The 23,458-nt window shown below is 40.0% G+C and overlaps 1 protein-coding gene across 1 annotated transcript; it reads right to left on the bottom strand.

Annotated features, from left to right (window-relative positions):
* Positions 1 to 281: 281 nt before the first annotated feature.
* Positions 282 to 17,457, bottom strand: IER3IP1 (immediate early response 3 interacting protein 1). Its single transcript, XM_025997072.2, has 4 exons — positions 17,369 to 17,457; positions 16,866 to 17,259; positions 4,161 to 4,262; positions 282 to 3,089 (listed from the first exon to the last, which is right to left on the bottom strand). Exons 2-4 carry the CDS (start codon positions 16,954 to 16,956, stop codon positions 3,034 to 3,036), a joined length of 249 nt encoding a protein of 82 aa, XP_025852857.1. The 5' UTR covers positions 16,957 to 17,259; positions 17,369 to 17,457; the 3' UTR covers positions 282 to 3,033.
* Between the last annotated feature and the right edge of the window lie 6,001 nt (positions 17,458 to 23,458).

Genomic DNA, 23,458 nt, shown 5'->3' on the forward strand with positions numbered 1-23,458 from the left:
AAAAAAGGAGGGAATGAATTTGGAAAAGAGAAAGATGGTGCAAAAACACAAAGGGGGAATAAAGCCGTATAAGAACTGAAATAAAAACAAGATTCCAAAACTCACCTTTATCAATACCCTTGGGCATTGCCCACTATGTGTCCCAGGTCCTTGCACAGAATGTTTTCATAACACCTAGCATCTAATGACCAATCAGGGGCCAAGAAAAATTTCAGCAAAAAATAAATCCATTTTGCTTAGTATCAAAGTTTTATTATCTGAAATAACTTTGAAACTATGAGGCACTGAGAAAGTGATTTATTTCACCAAAAACACTTCGGGAGAACAATTCTTTGGTTGAGGTACATCTAGAATCAAAGATTAGTGACCTGGAAAAGGTATACATATATAAATTACCTGGAGAGTTCTCTTCTGAAATAGTTAACCAGTTTTACAGATGAAGCAACTGAAAACTGAGGTCTTACGAAGTTTGTCTTAAGTCATGATAAAAGGTTTTGTTTGGCATTTTAGAAATATCCTGCCTCCCATTCTTTTTACTACAAATTCATTGCTTTCTCTCAAGTCATTTCATGAGTACATGTACAATCGAGTGATAGCATATATCCGTAGACTACAGATCACACTGCCTACTCTAACTAGAGATTTTTTTAAAGATACTTTTATTTTTTTAAATTTATTTTTAAAGATACTTTTAAACTAAGTTTTGAAAACTTAAGAGTTTTGTGGAAGTACCTTAGGAAGGATGACAAGGGTAGGGTAGAGGTTTAACCGTGGGCTTCTGGGCCCCATCCCAGCTTCAACTAGAAATAAATGGACTGCTCTCATATGTTCTAGATAGTGTAGCATTACAGTTTTGTGTTATCCCTTTTGGAATCTGGTTCTAGCATTAATGATCAAAACTTGAAAACCACTGTAATTAAGGACTTGGGTATGAATCTGGTTAACATCTACACTTGAACCAAGATCCTTCTTGATAGGTGAGAAGCGTATAGACACAGGATCAGAATACATAAGGACCACCAACATTTCAGATATTCAGTATAGAATGATCACCAATTGTTAACAATGAGAATGGCTAAGGGGGAGGATGTGAGCAGACAAGGAGATATTCAAGTTACTGTCAACTAAGATACTTATAGTTATGGAATCTCAACTGCTCTGGAGAAATCAGGACTAACCTGTGAAAGCTTACAGACCTCCCTTCAGGCACACTGAAGCTAGAACTGTGGCCTCCAGAGCTGAAACATTTTTATATTTAGTGTTTCACTCTCCTCAGAACCACTTAGCTACAGAATACTCAGATGCTGCCCTGCTATGACTGCTCTCCAATGGAGTCTGAACTTGGATGGTATCCTGCTATTAAATGTGCATGAAGGTATGAAGTTTTACAAGAACATGGCGTCAGACCAAGGTCTCTCTTTTCTTTCTTTTAAAAATTCTGTATGGCCTGTGGAGAAATGGGAATGCTCTCAGTTAACTGTATCTGTTGAATCTGTTCAGTGACTTAAACTTGGCCTCAAGCATTGGATCTTTGTGAGGCCAAAAGAACACTGCTTCTAAGTGCCAGATATGTTACTTATTCACATAAGCCAGATAATCAACTAAGAATCCCTAGTACAACTGTTTGGTTCAGCTGCAAGCCTGCGGCCCAAAGATCATCTATCTTGAATTCAGGCATGGCCAACCAGCATTCAGTACCTACTCCAAAGTTTTAGAAGTAACCTAAGTCATGGAATAAAAAGTTGCTCATGAGTCTCCTTGACAGTCATCAGCAAATTCCATTAATTCATTGACTATAACATTTACTTTCATCAAATCTATACTCTGATTTTACAGCAAAGAAAATATATAACCAGTGTGGCACACATGAAATGAGATTAATTCAGTTAACACTGATAGGCAAGGCACAAAAACAAGTGCTTGACTTAGAAATTTAACTTTATTTACAAATGTTCTATAAACAAAGATGCCACTCTATCCCTTTAAACTATTATAACTGATAATTTCCAGAAAGCCCATTTACATAATCTTAATCTTCCTGCATAAAACTATATTATGGGATGAGCAAATATGGAATGGTTTAAGAATATAAAAACAAAACAAAAAGCTTATTACGTAGCATGAATCTCTATTGACAGAATGAAGAATTAAAACTTATACCCCTTAACATGCTACTCCAAAAAATGGAAACGTGATAATTTGGGGGAGAGGTAAACGCTTCACAATAGTTTTCTTAAATAGTATAGTTTGTGATTGTGATTAACAGGATTGCTTTGCAGGCTAATATTTAGGTTGATTTTGAAAAAGAAGTCATTATTGTAAAAAGGGCATAAACCTTCCACTTAGATTTTTCTGCCAATGGAAATATGTAGATAGTGGTCTGGTCTTATCGTTCAGGCCAATTAATAAAATAATAAATGCATGAAAAAGAACTTAAAAACATAATCATTGTATGACTAACATAAAATTAGAATTCTCCCTGAAGTCAGAGAGTACTGTTCAATAGTTGCTATAAATTTGAATGTTATAGCCGAAATGATATATATAGACAAAGAGTTGAAAGTTAAATTATCCAAATTATCAATTTATCATTTTATATGTAATTACTTTTAAAAAATCCTTTACATTTTATCTAGGAAGATAATCATTCTCACGTCATAGTTAAGTAACAAGGAACTTCAAAACTTTGAAAAAAAAATTATCCCTGAGAAGTGAGAGAAAAATCTCTATAAACAAGTGACAGTCCTGTACCCTTCTAACAATCTTTACGACAGCGTGAACTTTTATTAACTGTCAAATGTATTCCAATCCTGGATAGTTACTGCCTCTGATGATCTCATCTTTTTGTAATGAAACTATAAGTGCAACATTTTTTTAAAAATCAGATAAATAGGGACTCTGGTTTTATTGTCAAGTTTACATTTTTGTCAAGTGCGAAGACGACCAGCTAAGACATGTATATTCCAATAATGACTGACGTAATAACTTCTGCTGGCATCTCTTCTTCTGAGTCTTCATTTCACCCACCATTCTTCACCCAAATAATAAAAGTAATACAATGGCAATTGAGTTTATTATTATCAATGGCACTGCAAAGAAAAAAGAAAGTTTGTTACTGTGAAGAAAATAGCAGAAAAAACCCTAAGTAATAGTTACTAGCATCCAGGAAGGATGAAAATATCGAACAACATGTCATTCATAATCATGTTGCAAATAGTTCTAACAAGAGAACATGCAATGGATCATAAAACCCAAAACTTATTTTAAAGAAGGCTTGTGTGATTGGGGTAAGGATCACACTGGTACAAGTAGCTCAATATGAAATATCTGTGAATGGTGCTGGTGCAGGGCTGGAACACAGAAACACACCAGGCCCAGGCAGAAGTAGATCCACATGGCTGTGACTTTTGACATTACAAATAAAGAGTAAAGATTCCACAGGGAACCCTGGGTGGCTTAGTGGTTTAGTGCCTGCCTTTGGCCCAGGGCGTGATCCTGGAGTCCTGGGATCGAGTCCCACATCGGGCACCCTGCATAGAGCCTGCTTCTCGTTCTGTCTGTGTCTGTCTCTGCCTCTCTCTTTCTCGCTCTCTGTGTGTCTCTCATGAATAAATAAAATCTTAAAAAAAAAAAAAGATTCCACAGTTTCACCACTAAATTAAGAATGAACTTATTTATCATTCTACCCAAAGTGGTGATCAAAACAGCTAACAAAGAAAGAGGGAGACAGAGACCCTAATTTTAATGATTTTAAATAAAAACTTCTGAATCCTTTTGCCAGTTGCTCTAAAATAATTTCCAATAGACTGGCAGATATGGGATCTTTATTTTTCTCTTAAAGCCTTCTAGGACTCTAGATGACTTTACTATTGAAGCAACAGAATTTCCAAAAGGTGAGAACACTGCTTTCAGGTCTGAGAGGTAACACAGGAACAGATTATACCATTGAGCATTCCATTTTCATCAAGTGGTTTAGACAGAAGTAAGAGGTAAACTAAGAAAGAAACTAGTAACTACTAAACAGTAAAGCCAGGATAAAGAGAAAAAAAACTTCACTGCAAAAACGGTGTGTGATAGTATTTACTCTCAGAAGCTTTGCTACTTAAATCAAAACCACAAAATTAAAACTTAAAAAGTGTTTCACTAGTTTTTCTTCTTACCTCTCATCACAGTTCTTACAGATCGAATAAGGTTCATTAGCTGAGATTTAATTCCTGGCTCCTCTCCGAATCCACCAATTCCCTGGTCTGCTCCCCAGCCAACTGCATAATATGAAAAAATGATTAGCTGTGTTAAAATTTATTATGTACTTGCTTTGCTCCCTCATTAGTCATCGTTGAATCAAGATTAGCTTGAGTCTTTGTTAAAGACATAAAATATAAAGTTAGCTGACTTAAAAGTTACAATACTGATTAAATATTGTAGAGCATATTTTTTACTTTTGATAGCACCAACAATCTTATTTCATTTTCACGTTGATTTTATAAAATAGATTACAGTCTAAATTATAAATTATTCCATGGCATTTAATTCAGTGAAGATGACTGTTGTGACATCCTGACTTTTTTTCCTCTTTTTTCAAACAAAACATTTTTCAGGTTGGAACTGGAAACCAAAGTATACTGTCAAACTCAATAATTGATTAACTCAATTCACAATTTATAAAATCCAACACAATTATCACTATAAAAATGTTGAGATGCACTATCTACATTGGGGAAATTTTAATGGCCACGGCTTGCTTAGGCTTTCAGAGGATGCTCTATCCTGCTGGCAAGGGGACATCTTTTCCCCCCTTCATCACTCTCTTCATTTCTCAATTCTAGCTGTGGAATTTAGCCCACTACGCCACTTATTCTCCATAAAATAGTCTTATCTTCTTCTGTATCACTTTCCTGATATTATAAATCATTATTTCTTTCCCTCTATCTGCTAGTTCTTTCTTTATTGCCATATATTCTTCTTAAGACCTATACAAGTCCTTATTTCTGCAACTTATCTTTCTCATGTCTGCATTTCAGGGCCATTTTTTCATACCTTACATTACTTTGTATCTCCTATGACTATAGGGCTTAGTTCCTGACATGCTGGCCCTTAAACTTGAAGATGGTCTTTATTTTATACATGGAAGAATCAAGTCTCAGGAAACAAGACTGCACTTCATTTAATCAACTTTTATTTGGTTGACATAAAACTTAAAAAATGGTTGCTTGCTTTTTTGGTCCCATCAACCCTGAGATATGTTGTGGGATAAAACTAATTTAAAGTTCAAGTCATAAGAGAGCTGATGTGTTTTGACTCACACTCTCCCTTCAAGGCCTAGCTCGAGTTGTGCTGACAACTGACCCAGTCCACAGGGGTGTCGCTGTTTTGCATTTGCACACTACAGCCACCATTACAGTGGCTACAATTAGCCTCTATGATCTCTTGCCGAACTCTTTTCAACAGATGCCTCCGTAATCCAGCTGTCTCAACCCCTTGAGTTTCCTCCCTTACAGGGTCAGGTCTTCCCACCTCGCAATCACGTGATGATTCCCACTGCCTACCAAATATAGTTCGAACTCCTGAAACTGGCCTGGCCCTATATCCCACTACTACACCTTCCAAGTATTCCTCTTCACACTCGATGCCCACTATCTGCCGGACATGTGAAAGGCAGCTTCTGAATCTCGGTCAGACTTCTGTGTCAGGGCCTTTCCTCGTTCCTTCTCATGTCATAATAAACCTTCCTTCTCTCTGCTCCCCAAACAGCCTCCTGACTGTGGTGATTTTGTTCTCTTTCTTGGTTAGCTCTTTCCAAGTGTCTCTCATTAGACTATAAAATCCTGAGAGATGGGGACTAAATTGAGACTTTCTTCACCTTCCCCCTTTCCCGCACCCCTACCCCCAGCAAGTACTTAGTAAATGTTTATGGAATTGAAGTGAATGATAAAAGCCCGAGTTAATCTGGATAAGGTGAAATAAGGTATATTCTAGGATCACAGTTCCAAAGAACTCTATTTCTTAATTTTTATGACACAGGAAGTTATAACATGAAACCGTAGACCATTCCACTGTAGCTTTAGGAAAAAGGGGAAAGAGATCCTCCAATATTAAATGTACACATCTATTGAAGCTAAAAGTAATTTTAGAAAATATACCTGCCTGGGCATCACCCTCCTACTCAGGATCTACTCTCTCCAGCAAGCAAATATACTTATTCCACTTCAACATTTGCTTTTACTCTATTATTAGCTTTACCATGATGTCCTTCCTCCAAGTAACTGTCTCATAGTTCAAGTAGCTCCATCAGTATTGTCCACTAAATGGCAGTCCTCCTTTTGTAATCTAAGTTCAATTGTAGCACCAGCCTTCACCCACTTACAGCACAGTAAAAAAACTATTTCATATCCATCTCTAGACATAAAGGACACATAAAATGACCACCTACCATCAGCTGTGTCAGTTTCCAACCTTCCAGCCTGCATAACTGCTACAGGAAGATGTCTATGGAGAAGCAATATGGCTGGGATAACCTGCAGAAACCTCTTTAACAGCTCTGTACAATAAAAGAGCAGTATGGCTCTGATTCAACATGATGGGGTTGGAGAGGAAAGTTAACCCTGACCCTCCTAAGGTCCCTGACTAGGCCTAAAAATGACAATGATAAGGGGCACCTGAGTGGCTCAATTGGTGACTCTTGGTTTCAGCTCAGGTCATGATCTCAGGGTCGTGGGCCTGAGCCCTGTGTCTCTCTCCTGCCTTTCTCTCTCAAATAAAATCTTAAAGCAGATAAAGAGGAAAAGCATACAAATTCTATTAACTTTTTACATGTACATGGGAACCTTCAGAAGAGAATGAAGACCCAAAGAAGTGACTAGAGCAGAAAGCTTTTGAGACATTTGTGAGGAACTGATAAGATAAAGGAGTTTGAACTGGGAGTGGTGGTAATAAATGATGGAAAAGTAACAAGGTTTGTTTCTACAGCCTTCTTCTCTGGTGATACGGATGTCTCCCTTCCTCCAGGTACAGGGAGGGTATCCTTCACATGGGAGACTAAGTGCCGGCTTTGAGCAAAGAGGGCAAGGAGAATGGGGAGCAGATGCTAAGAGTGACTGTCCTGCTTCTGCAATTTTCTCAAACTCCTTCAGCTGAAGATACTTAATAATGCCAAGGTGTCATATTTTGGGGTAGCATGTCCTGAACTTTGAACCTCACCAATGGATACTCATTTTTATTTTAGCTTTCTCCTGAAACCCTGCTAAAAATGACAATAAAGGATATAGGTTAATAAAAGAGAAGTCTTCAGGACAGTGAAGTCAATCAAAATTTGGACGATAAAAAATAAATGAAGAGTAACTGACTTAGTGGAGAAAGCAGAAACCTAAACTCTGCAGGGAGCACATAATAAAACACTCAAGTAACTTGTGCTAAGAATGAGAACCCTGGGAAGGTGAGAGAAACCTCAGAGTACCAGTTTGGGCAACGGGGACAAAAAACAGAAGGACTCACTGACAGTCTACATTAAGAGCAGTTAGCTCCACCCCCCACCCTCCAATCTCCTTCCCAAGAGTGTGTGAGAAGCACACTCTTGATGTAAGTGTGATGACTTTGTTGTCATCAAAGACAACAGGTTTACTCTCAGCAGAGAACCACAGAAGCTCTGGGCCTGGGGACATCAGCTGTGAGGACTGGGAATGAAGGTCTGCACACCAGTGTCAGACTCTTGCCCATCTCCTCTGCTCATCTCTAAATCTGGTCATGCAACACATCCTGCAGGCAGGAAGTCAGAAAATTACTTGGAAATTGGCCAGCTGCCCAGGAAGAAAAACTTCAGATATTGTCATGGGTGGCTGGGGGAGTGGGTCTCAACAAGACAACTTCTTCAAGCACCAGTGAGGCCCTCCAGTAAACAAGTCCCAACCACACACACACAGCTTCCAGTGAGCCTCTCTGTGCTCTACACCTAAAAATGAACTGTCAAGAAGAAACAATCTGTAACATGGAAAGACAGAGCAAAAAAAGAAAAAGGAGACTTGAGGAAGAGACAATGCAAGAAGAAGAAAGCATTTTTACTATTTTTTTAAGTGACTGGTTTATTCTTTATTTTTTAAAATAATCTCTATGCCAAAAAGGTGCTCAAATTCATGACCTCAAGATCAGGAGTCTCATGCTCTACTGACCGAGCCAGCCAGGAACCTTGGAAGAAAACATTTTTAAAAATGAACATCCACAAAAGCTACTGTACTTATGAAACAAGAACAGTATACCATAAAAAAGGAACATTAAGGAATTAAGACAGAGCTCTTATTCTTGCTACATTATCATAAGAAGTTCAAGAGGTTGACAGATTAAGTTGAGGAAACCTATCAGACAAGGCTAAGGGAAAAAGAAAGAATATCAATCTATCAAAATAAGTGGAGTTTCAGAGAGAAGAAAAAATAGGAAGAAATACCAAAGAAATATTAAGAGGTAATAGTGCAGAACTGAAGGACATGAGCTGTTAAACAAAAGGATCCAATCAGAGAACAACCCAATGAATTAGAAAAAACAAAAACCAACAAAAAAAGCCCACATGTTGCTACATTTTTATAAAATCTCAACCCTCTGAAGATAGAACACCCTAAAGGCTTTCAGAGAGACAAGTCAGGGTTCTACAAAGAATCAGGGAACAGAATGGCATCAGAGTTCTAGAAATGAGAAAATTAGGTGGAACAGTTCTTCAAAACACGGAAAAATTAGTTCCACTCTAGAATTCTATATCCAAACCACAAATCAACTAGAAAAATGACATCGTTTTTTATTGTTCAGCAGTGAGCAATACTCAGTGACAGTAATATAAATATGGAATACCAATATTGCCAACAATCGGTTGGAGATGGGAGATGGGGGAGGGGAAAAGTGTGTGTACTTAAGCTCTCATGAGCACAAATGTGCTGCTGATGGTATAATGATACTAAACCCTTCCACAGCAGTATATCAGTGGCTCAAAACTTGGAAGAGTTGAAAATAAGTGCTTTTGAGAAACAGGGCTCAGGCTGACAAGAGATGGGGCAGGAGGCTTCTATCTTCATAAACACAAGAACTTTTTTACTTTAACAACCAGACACACACATTTACACTGCTTTGATAAAAAGAAATATGAAATTTAAAAAGAAACCCTGTAATGATACCCACTGGGGAAACCCCTCTGTAATTAGGCCTTCCTCTCCAGGGCATGAATACCCTGAGGGCAGGGACAGGGTCTACAAATGGAAAGGCTTCACCCATGAGTCACTCTGGATATTAGAATTCTGTTTTAAAACCAGCTTTAAATGGTATTGTTGGTTTTTTTCCTTTACTTGCTTTTCTTGAATTTTTCATTGCTAAAATTATCAGTCCTCTCCACTCACAGCCACAATCTTTTAGATGGTAAAAAGGACTTGTTTTCAGTATATTATGGATCATGTACTCAATTTTTGTTAGAAAGCCTAATTCCCAACAATCTTTTTTCTTTTAGATCTGTTTCAAAGATGTCTGAATATATGTTTTTACACTATAAGAGGAGAGACTGCCTGAAAAAAAAAAAAAGTATTTTCCAACACTGAATAAACTGTTCAACACAACAGGATAAAACTCTACAATATTGGGAGTGCCACATTTTAAGCATCAGCACTGAAGTAATTTTTAAAAAATAGTAGGTTATTAATTATTTTTAGCCTAGTCTCTATTCTCATGTCACCAGAATGAAAAGAAAACTAAATTTTAGGTAGAGAGAGTAAATAATTTGTCTAGATATTCCATGGGCAAACACAAAGGTGACCAGTAAAGGACCAGATGCCATGGATTATCTTTTACTATAACAAATAGTTCTCCCTCCAACTGCTACTTAGGGAGTCTCAGTTGTTTTCCTAAGGAAACTGGCCAAAGCTTTAAAGAGCTTTGCTTTTGCTTTTTTTTTTTTTTTTTTTTTAAGGAAAAAGACTTAATTCTGTAGCTCTCTTGACACTTCCATAGTTAGAGGGCCTAGAAAAAAAAAAAAAAGATAAGACCAGCCAGAACTGGTTGCTGCTATAATTTCAGGAATCGAGTTAAATATAAAAAAATTACTTCTTGCAAACACCAAAAATGTTCTTCTGTTGCTCAGACTTCAAAAAGTCGTACACAAAATGGCAATCCATCCAGATTCAGCCAATAACCCTCAGTAAGATACATGCGGAAGGAAAGTATTAGTGCAGTTAGTATTAGTATTAAACATATTAATACAGTTTTGAAGGCTGGCTGACCCTGGGCAAATCTCAGTCTAAGATTAGCTTCCATGCGTGCAAAAGAGATGAGTGTGCTTCATTCTGTCAGTGTCACCAAGTTCACATGTGAATCAAATGCTATCACAGGTGCAAAAGTGCCCTAAAACTCCAGAATAAATAACTCTGCTAATCTAAGTTTTAAAAAAATTACCTTGATCAAAAAGATCAATATTGAAGTAAATGATCTGTTATACTTGGACTAATCTCTCTTGGATCAATGTAATTAATCCCCAGTTCAACATAGTAATTTCTACTTAATCTGGGACAGAATGCAATAAATGCTTTTTAGGAGTATGTATTTACAGAGAAACCCTACATGTCTGCATGGTTTTCTCAATGTTTTATAAACTGCCATGCTCATACCATGACTATCACACAAGGCTTGTAGGATGCCTTGCTCATTTCTCTGTATTTGTGCACACCTGGTTAACTGCTTATCATCTACTTCCTTTAGGAATTCTCCCTCCATTACTTCAGCTCATACAGCCCTCACTACTCTAAACTCTAATGTTGACTGGCTCTGGAGCAGTTTTTTAACCCTGAATCAGTAATACCTTGTAATAATTTCACTATTGGCTATGGATTGAATTGTGTTCCCCCTAAATTCCTATGTTGAAGCCCATGTGGAAATGGGGTCTTAAGGAGGTAATTACAGTTAAATGGATTGTAAGGGTAGTATCTTAATCTGATAGGACTGCAGTCTTACAAAAAAGAGGAAGAGAGAGATCTTGATTCCTTCCTGTCTCCCTCACCTAGCCATATGGGGACACAGTGAGAAGACGGCCATCTACAAGCCAGGAAGATAGCCCTCACCAGAACTCGACCTGGATCTTAAGACTTCCAATCTCTATCTAGAACTGTGAGAAAATCAATTTCTGTTGTTCAAGCTACCCAGTCTATGATACTTTGTCATCAGTCCACTGGAGAAGACCTGAAAGGAAACTGCAGTGGTGCTACAACCCATGGAACAGGTCAGTGATGGTTTCTGGGAGAGGCAAATGGCGGATGTAGGCTTTAAAAGAACAGCCCGAGGTAAGTCAATGTTGCCAAAGGCAGACAATGTATGTATGTATTAAAGGCTCAGCAGTGAAGGAGAGCCCCACGGAAAGAATGCACACAGGTTAAATACTGGGGAAGGGAAAAAGAAAGGGAGGACAGAGAAGAAGGGACACGTTATGGTGAGCTTGTAAGTCACATAAGGGAGTGTGACTTTTATATTGGAGGCTATGGGTACTAAAGAAAAGAACTCAAGAACTTCAAACCCTTGAGGAACACATTCACCTCACTTGAAGGCAGAACAGAGAGAAACAAAACTGGAGGGAGGGTGACCAGTGAGACGGTTACTATAAAAATCTAGGCAAGAGTTAAGAGCCTACGTGAATAATATTTAAAAATTCTTGAAAGATTTTAAAATTCTATTTAAAAACATATTCAGATATTTCACTTTTTAGGTAGTAATTGCTATACCCAACATAGGCCTCGAACTCACAACCCCAAGATCAAGAGTCACATGGTCCTCTGAGTCAGCCAGCTGCCCTTGAATAAAGGGAGGTGTTTTTTTTTTTAAGTCAGCACCACACCAATGTGGGACTTGAACTTCTAATCCTGAAATCAAGAGTGGCATGCTCTACAGACTGAGCCAGCCGGGCACTGTGAGATATTTTAAAACAACACTTATCCACTTAGACAAGCCAATGTGGCATTTATGCCTTAGCTCTGAGACCATATTCAAAACACATGTTCAGAGAAAATATCTGTGCTACTTCTGCAGAGAAAAGGAAATGAAGATAAAGTTCTAGGGGGCGAAGTATTAACATTTCTGGGCCATTTGAACAGTTTGTAGTGGTTGATTTTAATTTAGGGGCAGAAAGCTAAGTCACCTGCAGAAATCTGGAGAAGACACTGCTGAACTTCACTTTTGGAAAATTTAAATGCCGGTCTGAAGCAAGGTCTGGGCATTGTATTCTCTTTCAAGATCGTTTAGGCAATTCTGGGTCCATTTCTTCTATAAGCAACTTACCAGTTTCTGCAAAAAGTCAACTGGGATTATGATAGACACTGCATTAAATCTGTAAATAATATTAAGTATTGTCATCCTAATGATATCAAGTCTTCCGATCCCTGAACACGGATGTCTTTATTTTAATTAACTTTAAGAATATCTTTATTCTTTAATTCCATTCAACAATGCCCTACAGTTTTCATAGTATGAGACTTGCACTTCAGTTAAATTTATCCCTAAGTATTTTACTATTTATATTGTAAATGAAATTGTTTCTTTAATTTCATCTTAAATTGTTCATTGTTTATGTATTGAAAAACAACTAATTTTTGTTCCTGATCTCATCAGGAACTGCAAACTTACTGGACTCATTTATTTGTTCGAAGTTTTTTAGTAACACCCCCCCCCCCATATATACACAGGATTATATCATCTGCAAACAAGAGATGTTTTTACTTTTTCAACCTCACTATCTGGATGTCTCTTATTTCTTTTTACTCATCTAATTGCCCTGGCTAGAATATCCAGTACAACACTAAACAGAAGTGACATCAGCTGTGTTACTACAATAGATTTCAAATAACCAAAGCAATCTTAAGAGGAAGGCTGGAGGCATCATGCCCTCGGATTTCAAACTATACATAAAGCTGAAATAATGAATAAAAGTATGTGGGAAAGGGAACCCTTGTGCATAGTTAACAGAAATGTAAATGGGTACAGCCACACTGAAGAAGAGTATGGAGATTCCTCAAAAAATTAAAAATATAGAACTACTGAGATGCCTCGGTGGCTCAGTTGGTTAAGCATCCAACTCTTGGTTTTGGCCCAGGTTGTAATTGTCATGAGATCGAGCCCCACGCTCAGCAGGGAGGCTGCCTGAGAGTCTCCCTCCCTCTGCCCCCACTCTCTCTAACAAATAAATCTTTTTTAAAAATTTAAAAATAGCACTGCTATATGATCCAGCAATCCCACTTCTGAGTATTTCTCCAAGAGATGAAATCGCTCTCTTGAAGAGATATTTGCACTCCCATGTTCATTTCAGCATTATTCACAATAGCGAAGGTATGGAAACAATATACATATGCACAGACGAATGAAAAAAAAAGTGGTGTATATATAAAATGAGATATTATTCAGCCATAAAAAAGAAGGGAAACCTGCCATTTGTAACATGAGTAAATCTTAAGGGTATTACAGTAGGAGAAATAATCCAAATATTTTATCTCACTTATATGTAGAATCTAAAAACATCAAACTCACAGAAATAGAGACTAGAATGGTGGTTGCCAAGGGTTGAGTGGTGACGGAAATGGGAAACCCCTGGTCAACTTTTCAGTTGCAAGTAAGTTCCAGGAATCTAATGTACAGCATGGTGACTACTGTTAACCATAGTTAACCGTACTGTACTATACGCTGAAAAGTTGCTTTGAGAGTAAATTTTAAGTGTTCTCACCACCACTAACGGTGGTAAGCATTTTACAGTAGATACCTGTACAGAATGATCACCGTACACTTGAAACTTATACAGTGTTATACAGGCACACCTTGTTTTATTGCACTTCCCAGATAGTGTGTTTTCCACGTACTGAAGGTTTGTGGGAATCCTGTGTCAAGCAAGTCTGTCGGTGCCATTTTTTTTTTCCAACAGCTCACTTTGTGTCTCTGTCACCTTTCGGTAATTCTTGCAGTAGTTCAAACTTGTTCCTTATTACTGTGTTGGTTACAGTGATCTCCCTGTTGTCACTTTCCACTCACTTCCCAACACATTCCAGTTTCGATTTTATTCACAGTTTTAACTGCTTGTGTAAAGTCACCAATGACTTCTATTACCTAAATCCTTAGGGCATTTTTCTGTCCTTTGCTTATTTCTCAGAACATTCCCCTGTTGTACTATGTCTCCTTCAAACACTCCTTGACTTCTGTGAAACTCCACTGTCTCTATTTTCCCATTTCTCGTTTTACTCACTCATCAATTTCTCCTGTCAGTTCTTTCATCTCTATCTAAACATTAAATATTAGAAGAGATTCTGGGACTGTCCTGGTCACCAATTCTCTTTGTATTGTATTCTTTCCCTGAGCAATTTCATCTCTTTACACAGCTTCATTTATCATCTGTGGTTGACAAACTCAAATTCAGTCTCCACCGTGGCTCTTGCTTCTGTTCTATGGACTTAACTCCAACTGACTATTCCACATCTTCACTTGCATATCTCACAGAAATCTCAAATACACTATGTCCAAAACTTATTTTATTATATTTTCACCTTCTTACCCACCACCGTTGCCCTCATTTTTCCTCCAGGATTCTCTAACTTGGTAAAGGTACTATAATCCACTTGATTGCCAAGCCAGAAAACCTAGAGATCTTTTGACTTTTTTCTCTCTCCCACAATCCCAATGCCTAAACAGTACATTCTGCCTTTTCTATCTTTAAAATATCTTCTGATGTGTATTAGTCTCCTAGGAATACCACAACAAAATGCCACAAACTGAACGGCTTAACAGAAATGTATTTTCTCCCAGTTCTGGAGACTACAAGTTCAAAATCAAGGTGTTATCAGGTTTAGTTCCTTTTAGGGGTCTGAGGATCATTATCCACGCCTCTCGTTGCTTCTGGCAATCCTTGGCATTCTTTGCCTTCTGGCTGCAACACTCCAATCTCTGCCTCTGTTGTCATCTGGCCTTCTTGCCCCGTGTTTCTGTATGTCTCTCTCTCCTTATATGGACACCTCATTGGATCTAGGGCGATCCTAACCCAGTGTGACCTTATCTCAACTTGATTATACCTGCAAAGACCCTATTTCGAAATAAGGTCACCTACACAGGTACCAAAGGTTAGGACTTCAATGTATCTTTTGGGGGGGGGGGGTACAATTCAACCCCCATATATCTTCTACTTTTCTGTGTAGTATAGTTGGGATGAAATGAACTCATGAGTCAGAATGCCTAAGGTAAACCCTAGCTCTGCCACTTTCTAGCTGTGTGATCATGGAAAAAGTTACCGACTTTCTTTTGTACTTCAGGTTTCCCATCCGTAAAGTGGGGATGAAAATAGGACCCATCTCACAGGGTTGTTGTGAAGGCTACACAATATAAGTAAAGCACTTGATGAAGACTCTGCTATGCACTGTTAGGTGTTCATTATTATTATTACCAGACCCACTCAACTGGGATACCCACCACTTCCACTTGCCCTGTTTGGCATGGTACTTCCCACGCCCACTATTCTACCCTTCTAATCCATAATCCACACTGCAGTAAGGATCTTGCATATAACACAACTCTGGTCATGTCACTGTCCTGCTTCAGACCTGGTTTTCACCTGCCCCAGTTTTCACATAAGCTCTTACTCCTCACCCTCCCAACCCTTCACCCAATTAACGTTTACTCACTCACTAGGTTTTTGGCTAGACACACTTCCTCTGTGAAGTGTTCAGAGATTCACAGGTCAGTGTTTCCCTGCCCTTTTCTTTTTTAAGATTTTATTTATCCATTCATGAGAGACACTGAGAGAGAGAGAGAGAGAGAGGCAGAGACACAGGCAGAGGGAGAAGCAGGCTCCACGCTGGGAGCCCGACACGGGACTCGATCCCGGGTCTCCAGGATCACGCCCTCAGCCAAAGGCAGCACTAAACCGCTGAGCCACCCAGGGCTGCCCTCCCTGCCCTTTTCGTTCACAATATCCTGCGAACTTGTCATTGCCACTTGTTCATTTTTCACTTAAATTAACTGCCATTAGAAGGGCAGGGTGACCGCGGAAACCTCCACTCCAAACTACATGGGCCCGGCACATAATCTGTGCCCAGTAAATCCGAAGGAATGAATGAATCGATGTTAATCTTGCTGGTGGGTGAGCTTCAGTGTCTCACACAGACATCCCTGGTGTGCTGACAGACAAACGACGCTACGCTTTATCTGGTACACCTACACCTCCGCGTGACCTGCGCCCCGTCTCAGTTTCGCCTCAGGCGGCCAGAAGTGGTCTGCCCGGGGGGGCACGGCAGTCGCCGTCCTGTGTGGTCACCGCGGGCACAACTGGGCCGTCCTCGTCTTGGCACTCTCAGATTCTAGCCTGGCACACGGCAGACACCCACTAAACCGTGAACAAACTTTCCTTGGAACGTGGGCGGCTGGATGCCCTGCTAACCCGAACACCTCCCCTTTCCCCCCAGCCTCCAACACCCGGGAACCTTGGCCTTCACCAAGTTCATTCCTCTCATCACCCCAAGCTCCAAAGCGAGCCACGCCCCTCCCTCGGTAACAGAGCCTCAGAGCCCGGGTTCGCTCGGCCGCCGGCGGTCACGGAGGAGCGCGTCAGATCGCTAACCTAAGCTAAGGTCCCGCGGGGGGCGTCCCAGGCCCTGCCCCGCACCGCTCCCCATCCCGACTCCCGGCGTCCCGCACACGGGGCGTCCGTGCAACGATCAAGCTCGGTGACACGGGAAGTGGCTCGGCTTCCTCCCTCCAAGGAAGGGCCTCCCGTCGGTCGCAGCCCAAGCTGTCCCCTCCCCGCGGCCTGACTGGGCCTGACTGGGCCTGACTGGCCGCCGCCGCCGCCGCCCCCCGCCCCCCTCAGCCCGGCCCGTGGCCCCACTCACTGTTCTTGAGGAAGCGCTCCTCGTGCAGCACCGCGATGGCGTTGACGCAGAGCAGGGCCGCCTGCAGCAGCGAGTACAACGTAAAGGCCATGGCCGCCCGGAGCCGCCCCGAGGCCCAGCCGATCTTTCTCCCGCCGCCGCAGGGGACGTGGCGCCGCCACGGCCGGCGCTCCCCTACGGGAGCCCAGAAGGCCCCAAACGCGCTCTCACAAGCTCCGCCCCATCTGGCTGGGACACGCCCCTCGTGACGTCAGCAGGGGCCGTGTGGGCGGCGGTGGGCGGCGGTGGGCGGTGCGTCGCGTGCAGCCGGCGGCCGCGCGTGGCTGCGGGAGGCTGGGCCTGTGGCCGGTGGAGGTGCTGTAAAGTGTGAGACTGTACAGGCCGGTTTCAAAGACTTAGGACGAAAACAACGTAAAACCTCCCGTTAATTTTTAAATGTTGATTACAGGTTGAAATGATATTTTGAATATATTGGGTAAATAAAACGAATTATTGACTTTTACCAGGCGCGCCTGGGTGGCTCAGCGGGTTAGGAGGCTGCCGTGGGCTCAGGTCATGATTCCGGGCTCCTGGGATCCAGCGTCTGGCTCCCTGCTCAGCCGGAGGACTGCTTCTCCCTCTCTGCCACTCCCCCTGCTTGTGCGCTCTCTTTCTTTCTTGTAAATAAATAAAATCCTAAAAAATAAAATAGCTTTTACTGTTTACTTCTACTTTTTTTTTTTACTTCTACTTTTTTTTAATGTGTCTATGAGGACACAAATGACACGTGAGGCTTGCACAGTATGTTTATCAGACAGCATTGTAGTAGATGTTCTGGGAGCTCTATAGGACGTTCATATTCCTATTTTACAGATAAAGAGGCTTTGGCAAGTAAGTTTTTTTTTTTTAATTAAAATAAAATTACGTATGCTAAAATTACTCCGTGAGAAACATACTTTCTTTGATCAAACTAGCCGGGATCCTCTAAGCCTTCTGTACTAGGCCTTAACCTCAGCCTATAAAAACTAGAAGTTCTTTTTTTTTTTTTTAAACTAGAAGTTCTCAACACAAAAGATTTCATCCACTCTCTTAGCCCTGCATTAAATGGCTTAAACAGTAACATAGCTTCTAACAGCTCAAGGCCACATCCCTAGGATGACCCAAGGACCCCTCAAAGTGTCTGCCTGTGAAAGCTCAACGTTGCCCAAAGAATTTACTGTTTGTTCTAGCCAACCTGAAAATAGGCCCCTGACCACCCTTTCTTAGATCATTTGTTAAAAAGGGTCAACAACTGTGAATCCTTCCCCTGTCCCTTTGAGATATATATGCCATCTCCTATAATATGTATCTCTGACCTGAAAGCCATTCCTTTAAAATGTAACCATTGGGGGCAGCCCGGGTGGCTCAGCAGTTTAGTGCTGCCTTCAGCCCAGAGTGTGATCCTGGAGTCCTAGGATCAAATCCCACGTTGGGCTCCCTGCATGTACCCAGCTTTTCCCTCTGCCTGTGTCTCTGCCTCTGTGTGTGTGTGTGTGTGTCTCTCATGAACAAATAAATAAAATCTTAAAAAAAATGTTCCCATTGGGAAATAGGGCCTCTGTTTCCCATTGTCTGTGGGTGGGTACAATCCTAACTTTGATAGTTGTGAGCTAACCATCACAACCGGCCAGTCAACATTTACACTGACCACCCTTCTATAATTTTTCACTTCCCTGACTCTGTGGAGCCCCTGTTCACCTCCCTTTCTTCCCCCTTTAAAATGCTCAGTGACCTCTGTACAAACTGAAATTGAGGTCAGTTTGCATTTGACCCTCTTGCCTAGTGCAATAGTACATTACTGATGAAAATCTGTCTTTACCATTGTAACTGCCGTCTAGCTTTGTTTGTCTTTGACAGCAGCAGTAAGAAGCTGAGTCTGATCATGTTGAATTTTAGATATTGTTTGAGGCCAAGTATACAAATTAATCACATTCTGAACTTCTCATGGTCCCCTAAAATAGTAAATAGAAAGGCAGCACATTAGTCCCAGGAAGGACTTTGGAAGCTCATGTGCATGCTGCTGCTACTGCTGCTGCTGCTGCTGCTGGAAGAGACACTAGCCCCCACAGCCCCCCAAAGAAAAGAATAATTAGTTAATCTCCCAAGAAGAAATTAAGCTTAAATAGGCCAGCTAGTCAGTACCTACAGGGAAGAAGAGATGCGTTATTTCCCACAGACATAAACACTACCTCCAAAATCAGCCCTAAATGCAAATGAGGTAGTGAGAGGCAGAAGTAGATAAAGTAAAGGAAATAAAAAAAACAACAGGATACCAACAAATCCTTCGGTTTTTCAAGGCCCACAAAACTCTAGACCCTGGTGATAGAGAAAGAAGGTCCTCCTGTAAATGCACACTGACCAATCCAGGATTTCTACCTTGGACTGGGAGAGTAGGAAGGACACCCAGGGGGCCTGTCTGGAAGCTTTCATTGAGTAGTGAATCACAGTTTTTACTAATATTGTGTATTTCCTGAGAAGGGGGAGTCATGGAGGATGCCTGGAGATTATGGGGATAGATGCAGAAGAGGTGGGGTAAAGCCTCTCACAGTTACCTCTTTGTGTCACTCGTCCCTGGGTCACGACTCACATGATTCAGTTCTTTTATTTTCAAAAGAATCAGGTTAACCTCTCTGGGCCTCTGTTACTTCATCTATAAAATTAGGTGATTATGATCTCTAAGGCTCCTTCAGTCCCCCCAAATCTCTAGATCTAGCAAAAGCAGCTTAAAATATAAGATAGTGTACGAGTACTAGTACCACATTTTCTGATCCACTATTTTTCAAAAATCCAGGCTTGTAGACTAAGCTGATAATAGCAGATTATATTTTTTAAAAGAATTGTTCCTCTGATGTCCACAGTTCCTAAAAATTTAAAAGCCTGGAGTTTTAAAAATATATTTATTAAACAGTTGTTTCAGTTTAGAAAAAAATCTTCCCCCCAAAAAAGAAATGGGTAAAATGCATATTCTATATTTCAGTAGCTTGAAAAAAAAGCCCCAACTGGATATGGCCTATTTAAAATTAGAACTTTCAGGGGTGCCCAGGTGGCTCAGTCAGTAAGCATCTGCCTTCTGCTCAGGTCATGATCTCAGGATCTGAGATATAACCCCATGTGTCATGTATCAGGCTCCCTACTCAGTGGGGAGTCTTTTAAAGGTAAGTGCTCCAGGATGGACTCCTCCTTGGACTTATGAGAAATTGGCATTATTGAACTCAAATTTATCCCTTCCATATACTAGTGACTTTGCCTTATCATTTGGCTGATCCTTGGCTTTGGGTTCAGCTATATGACTTGCTTTGGCCAAAGACTAAGAAGGAAGTAATACTGGGCCAACTCTGAGTCTGGACCTCAAAAGGCATTGTATGTTTCTTTCTTGTGCCTCTGACATTGCCATGGGCGAAAAAAAGACAAACAACAACCGTGCCTGAGCCAGTCCACTCATTCTAGAAGGATGAGAGATACTTGAAGCAGAGCCAAATTACCCCCACTCAGGCCCAGCCTTAATCAGCAAACCCTTATCCAGGTACAGATCCATAACAGATGACTGTTGTTTTAAGTCACTAAATATTGGGATTGTTCCATAGTATCTTTGAAGCAACAGATTTCTACTCACAGTCACTCTTGGTGATTTAATTTATGCTAACAGCTTGACAACATTTCTATACTCTAAAGACTCCCAAATTTGTATCTCCTACTTGGAACTCACTCATGAACCCTTAGCTGATATATCCAGATGACTATCACTTGGGTGTCTAATAGGCATCTCAAACTTACCTTGCCCAAAATTGAATTCCTGATTTCCCTCTGAAACCCACTTCTCTTGAAGCCATCCATTTCAATTGATGGCAACGCTGTCCTTCCAGTGGTTCAAGGAAAAATCATTGGATTGTCCTTCACTCTATCTCCGTGATCTATTGGCAAGTTCTATTGACTCTAACTTCAATATATAGGCAAGTCTGACTACTTCTTTCTCTACCACTAATACCCTGGTGCAAGCCACAATCATCTCTTGTATAGATTAGTGCAATAGCTCCTAACCAGTCTCCATGGTTTTTGCTTTTCTATAGTTTATTGTCCCCAGAGCAGCCCAAGTACTTTTTCAAAGTTTAGTAAGGATGTAATTTATTTGTTGAGAGAACTGGGTCATTTTTCTTGTAGAACTTCTCACATTCTGAATTTTGCTGATTGTATCCTCATGGTCCTGGCTGATTTAAATATTACGCGCAATACCGGAATCATCTGTAACAAAATGAAAACACTTGATTGAAGAAAATAGTCACTATTGAAACTGACTAAAACTTTTCACACACTCAATGGAAAATATCAGGTATGTGGAAAAGAAGAAAAATGTTTGCAAGTCAGATCTTAGAATAAGTCTATAATAAATGTGTTGGCTGCTCTCTTTCCACTCCTATTTTTAAATCTCAGTGTTTCTATTCCTGTGTTCATTAAAAACTAGTTCATTAAGGTAAGGATTATGTATGCTATTTATCAAAAATTTAGACTCACCTTGAAGAATGATAAAAATGGATTATTGGTTTTTGACGTTTTTGTCCTACTATATTTTAGTAGATATATTTATTTTATCATCTGTCTGAGATATGAATCAATGGTGACTGAGGTATGTTTGCTTTTAATTTTGTTTTTTACAATAGCAACCTTGAGTTTAAATGGGTTTATGGCAGCAGAATTCAACTAAATGGGTTCTATTTGAGGTAAGCATTGGGCTAAAATAGGAAAATCCCACAAGAAGAGCCTCATTCATGTTTATGGATTCATACAAGCTATTCCTGGTATGAGACTCAAATGAAACCATTTGCAAGCTGAAAGCTTGTGCATTATAAAGTGTTTCTGGAAATAGGGCTCTTGGAAATGGAAAGTTTCCTTAAAAAATAAAAGTGACTCACTGTATCTATTTTTAAAGGGAATTAATTCTGAATGGCTACGTATAGCTGACTAGTTCTATGAAAAAAAAAAAAAAACATCCACCACCAACAAAAACCACCACTGAGTAAATAAAAGCAGGATAGGAAACTAGAGAAACTACTTACTCAAACTTGTATCATTCCTTCGCTCACCTATGCATTTGTTCATTCTGTTACTCAAGGAGAATGTATTGAACTTCTAAGCCATGCCCTCATTGTTCAGGGGTTGGGTGGAGCACAGTAGGCTAAGCGCAAAGAATAATCAGACATGCTCTTGCTCTGATGAAAATGATCAACTAGTAGGAAAATCAAAGCATAGAATGCAAGGAGTCACAAAGCCATGAACGCTCAGTGCTTAAAATAAAGGGAAAGAAAAGATAAAAAATAGTTTAGGACAGTGTCTCCCAAACTTGTCTGATCATAATCACCTGGGGGCCTTTAAAATATATATGCTTTGCTTCTAGTTCAAGAAGGCACATCAAGTGCATGTTTTTCTCGTCACTACTTCCTGAGACTCCATTACATTACAAATGAAAAAGGGAAAGGCATTTCTAATAGTAAAGATGTAGAGGAACATAAGACATTTCAACAATGTGTGGAAAATAAGAAAAAAAAAAAGGAGGAAGCATATTGATGGATGACACTCAGAGGATGAACCTGTAGTCCAGAACGAACCACGAAGAGGTCATAGTGGAGGGGTGGAAGTCGTTCTCCTGAAGAGTTTTACAAAATCTCCTGATTCAGAGTTGGAGGTGCAATAGAGATCCAGAAGGAGAAGCAAGACTGAGAACAGATGGGTTGATTGATGATCTTTATATGCGGTACTTAGCTTTCCCAGCCCTGACTCCCAAAGTGCTTGGACAACATGGCAACCAGTCTGCATTTGCCCCTGGGCAAGACTGAAAGGACTTTATTTTTAGGAAATGAAAATATCTGAGAAGAGCTAAGGATTCTAATGTGCGCGTTGCTGCTTAGAGTAGGGCTGTTCTTTTGGTGTTTGGGAGGCTGTTAGCTTGACTACTGGTTCCCTACTAGTTCAATCTACAGCTAAGCTGCTGATTTCAAACTTTTCCAAGTACTCAGAGTTTCCAGTTAGATATTTCTCCACACACCAATTATATAAATATCCATTCAAGTTTATTATTATTAAATACAAACAGGCAATCTGGATACATGGCAAAAACTAGCAAGATGAAAAGGAAAGACTAATATGAAAACTCAGTGAAACTTACCTCAGATGGGGGCAGAGAGAATTCAGAAAAAAAAAAAAAGACTGTATACCTGAAACTAATATAACAATGTATATTAATTATACTTTATTCAAAAAAGAAAAATGCTAATTGGTGATAATAAAAGTGATTTAAAGGCATTTAAAATAATTGTTTTCAGATATTTCTGTGCAGAAGGAACAATCAGAGAAAAAGAATGAATTCTGAAAATTAAAACCATGATATCCCTCCAAAAAGTTTCACTGGAAGATAAAGTTGAGGGACTATCCAAGAATATAAAGGGAAAAAAAAAACAGAGATAAGAGTATGAGACAGGTATAGAAATATAGAAAGCATAGGGAAAATGAGAGTTTCATAAAGATAGAAATACAGGACAGGAAATAATATAAATAAAAATTTCCAGAGATGAAAAGTACATGAG

The sequence above is a fragment of the Vulpes vulpes genome, chromosome 13 (genome assembly GCF_048418805.1).
Source record: "Vulpes vulpes isolate BD-2025 chromosome 13, VulVul3, whole genome shotgun sequence".
Taxonomy (NCBI): Eukaryota; Metazoa; Chordata; class Mammalia; order Carnivora; family Canidae; genus Vulpes; species Vulpes vulpes.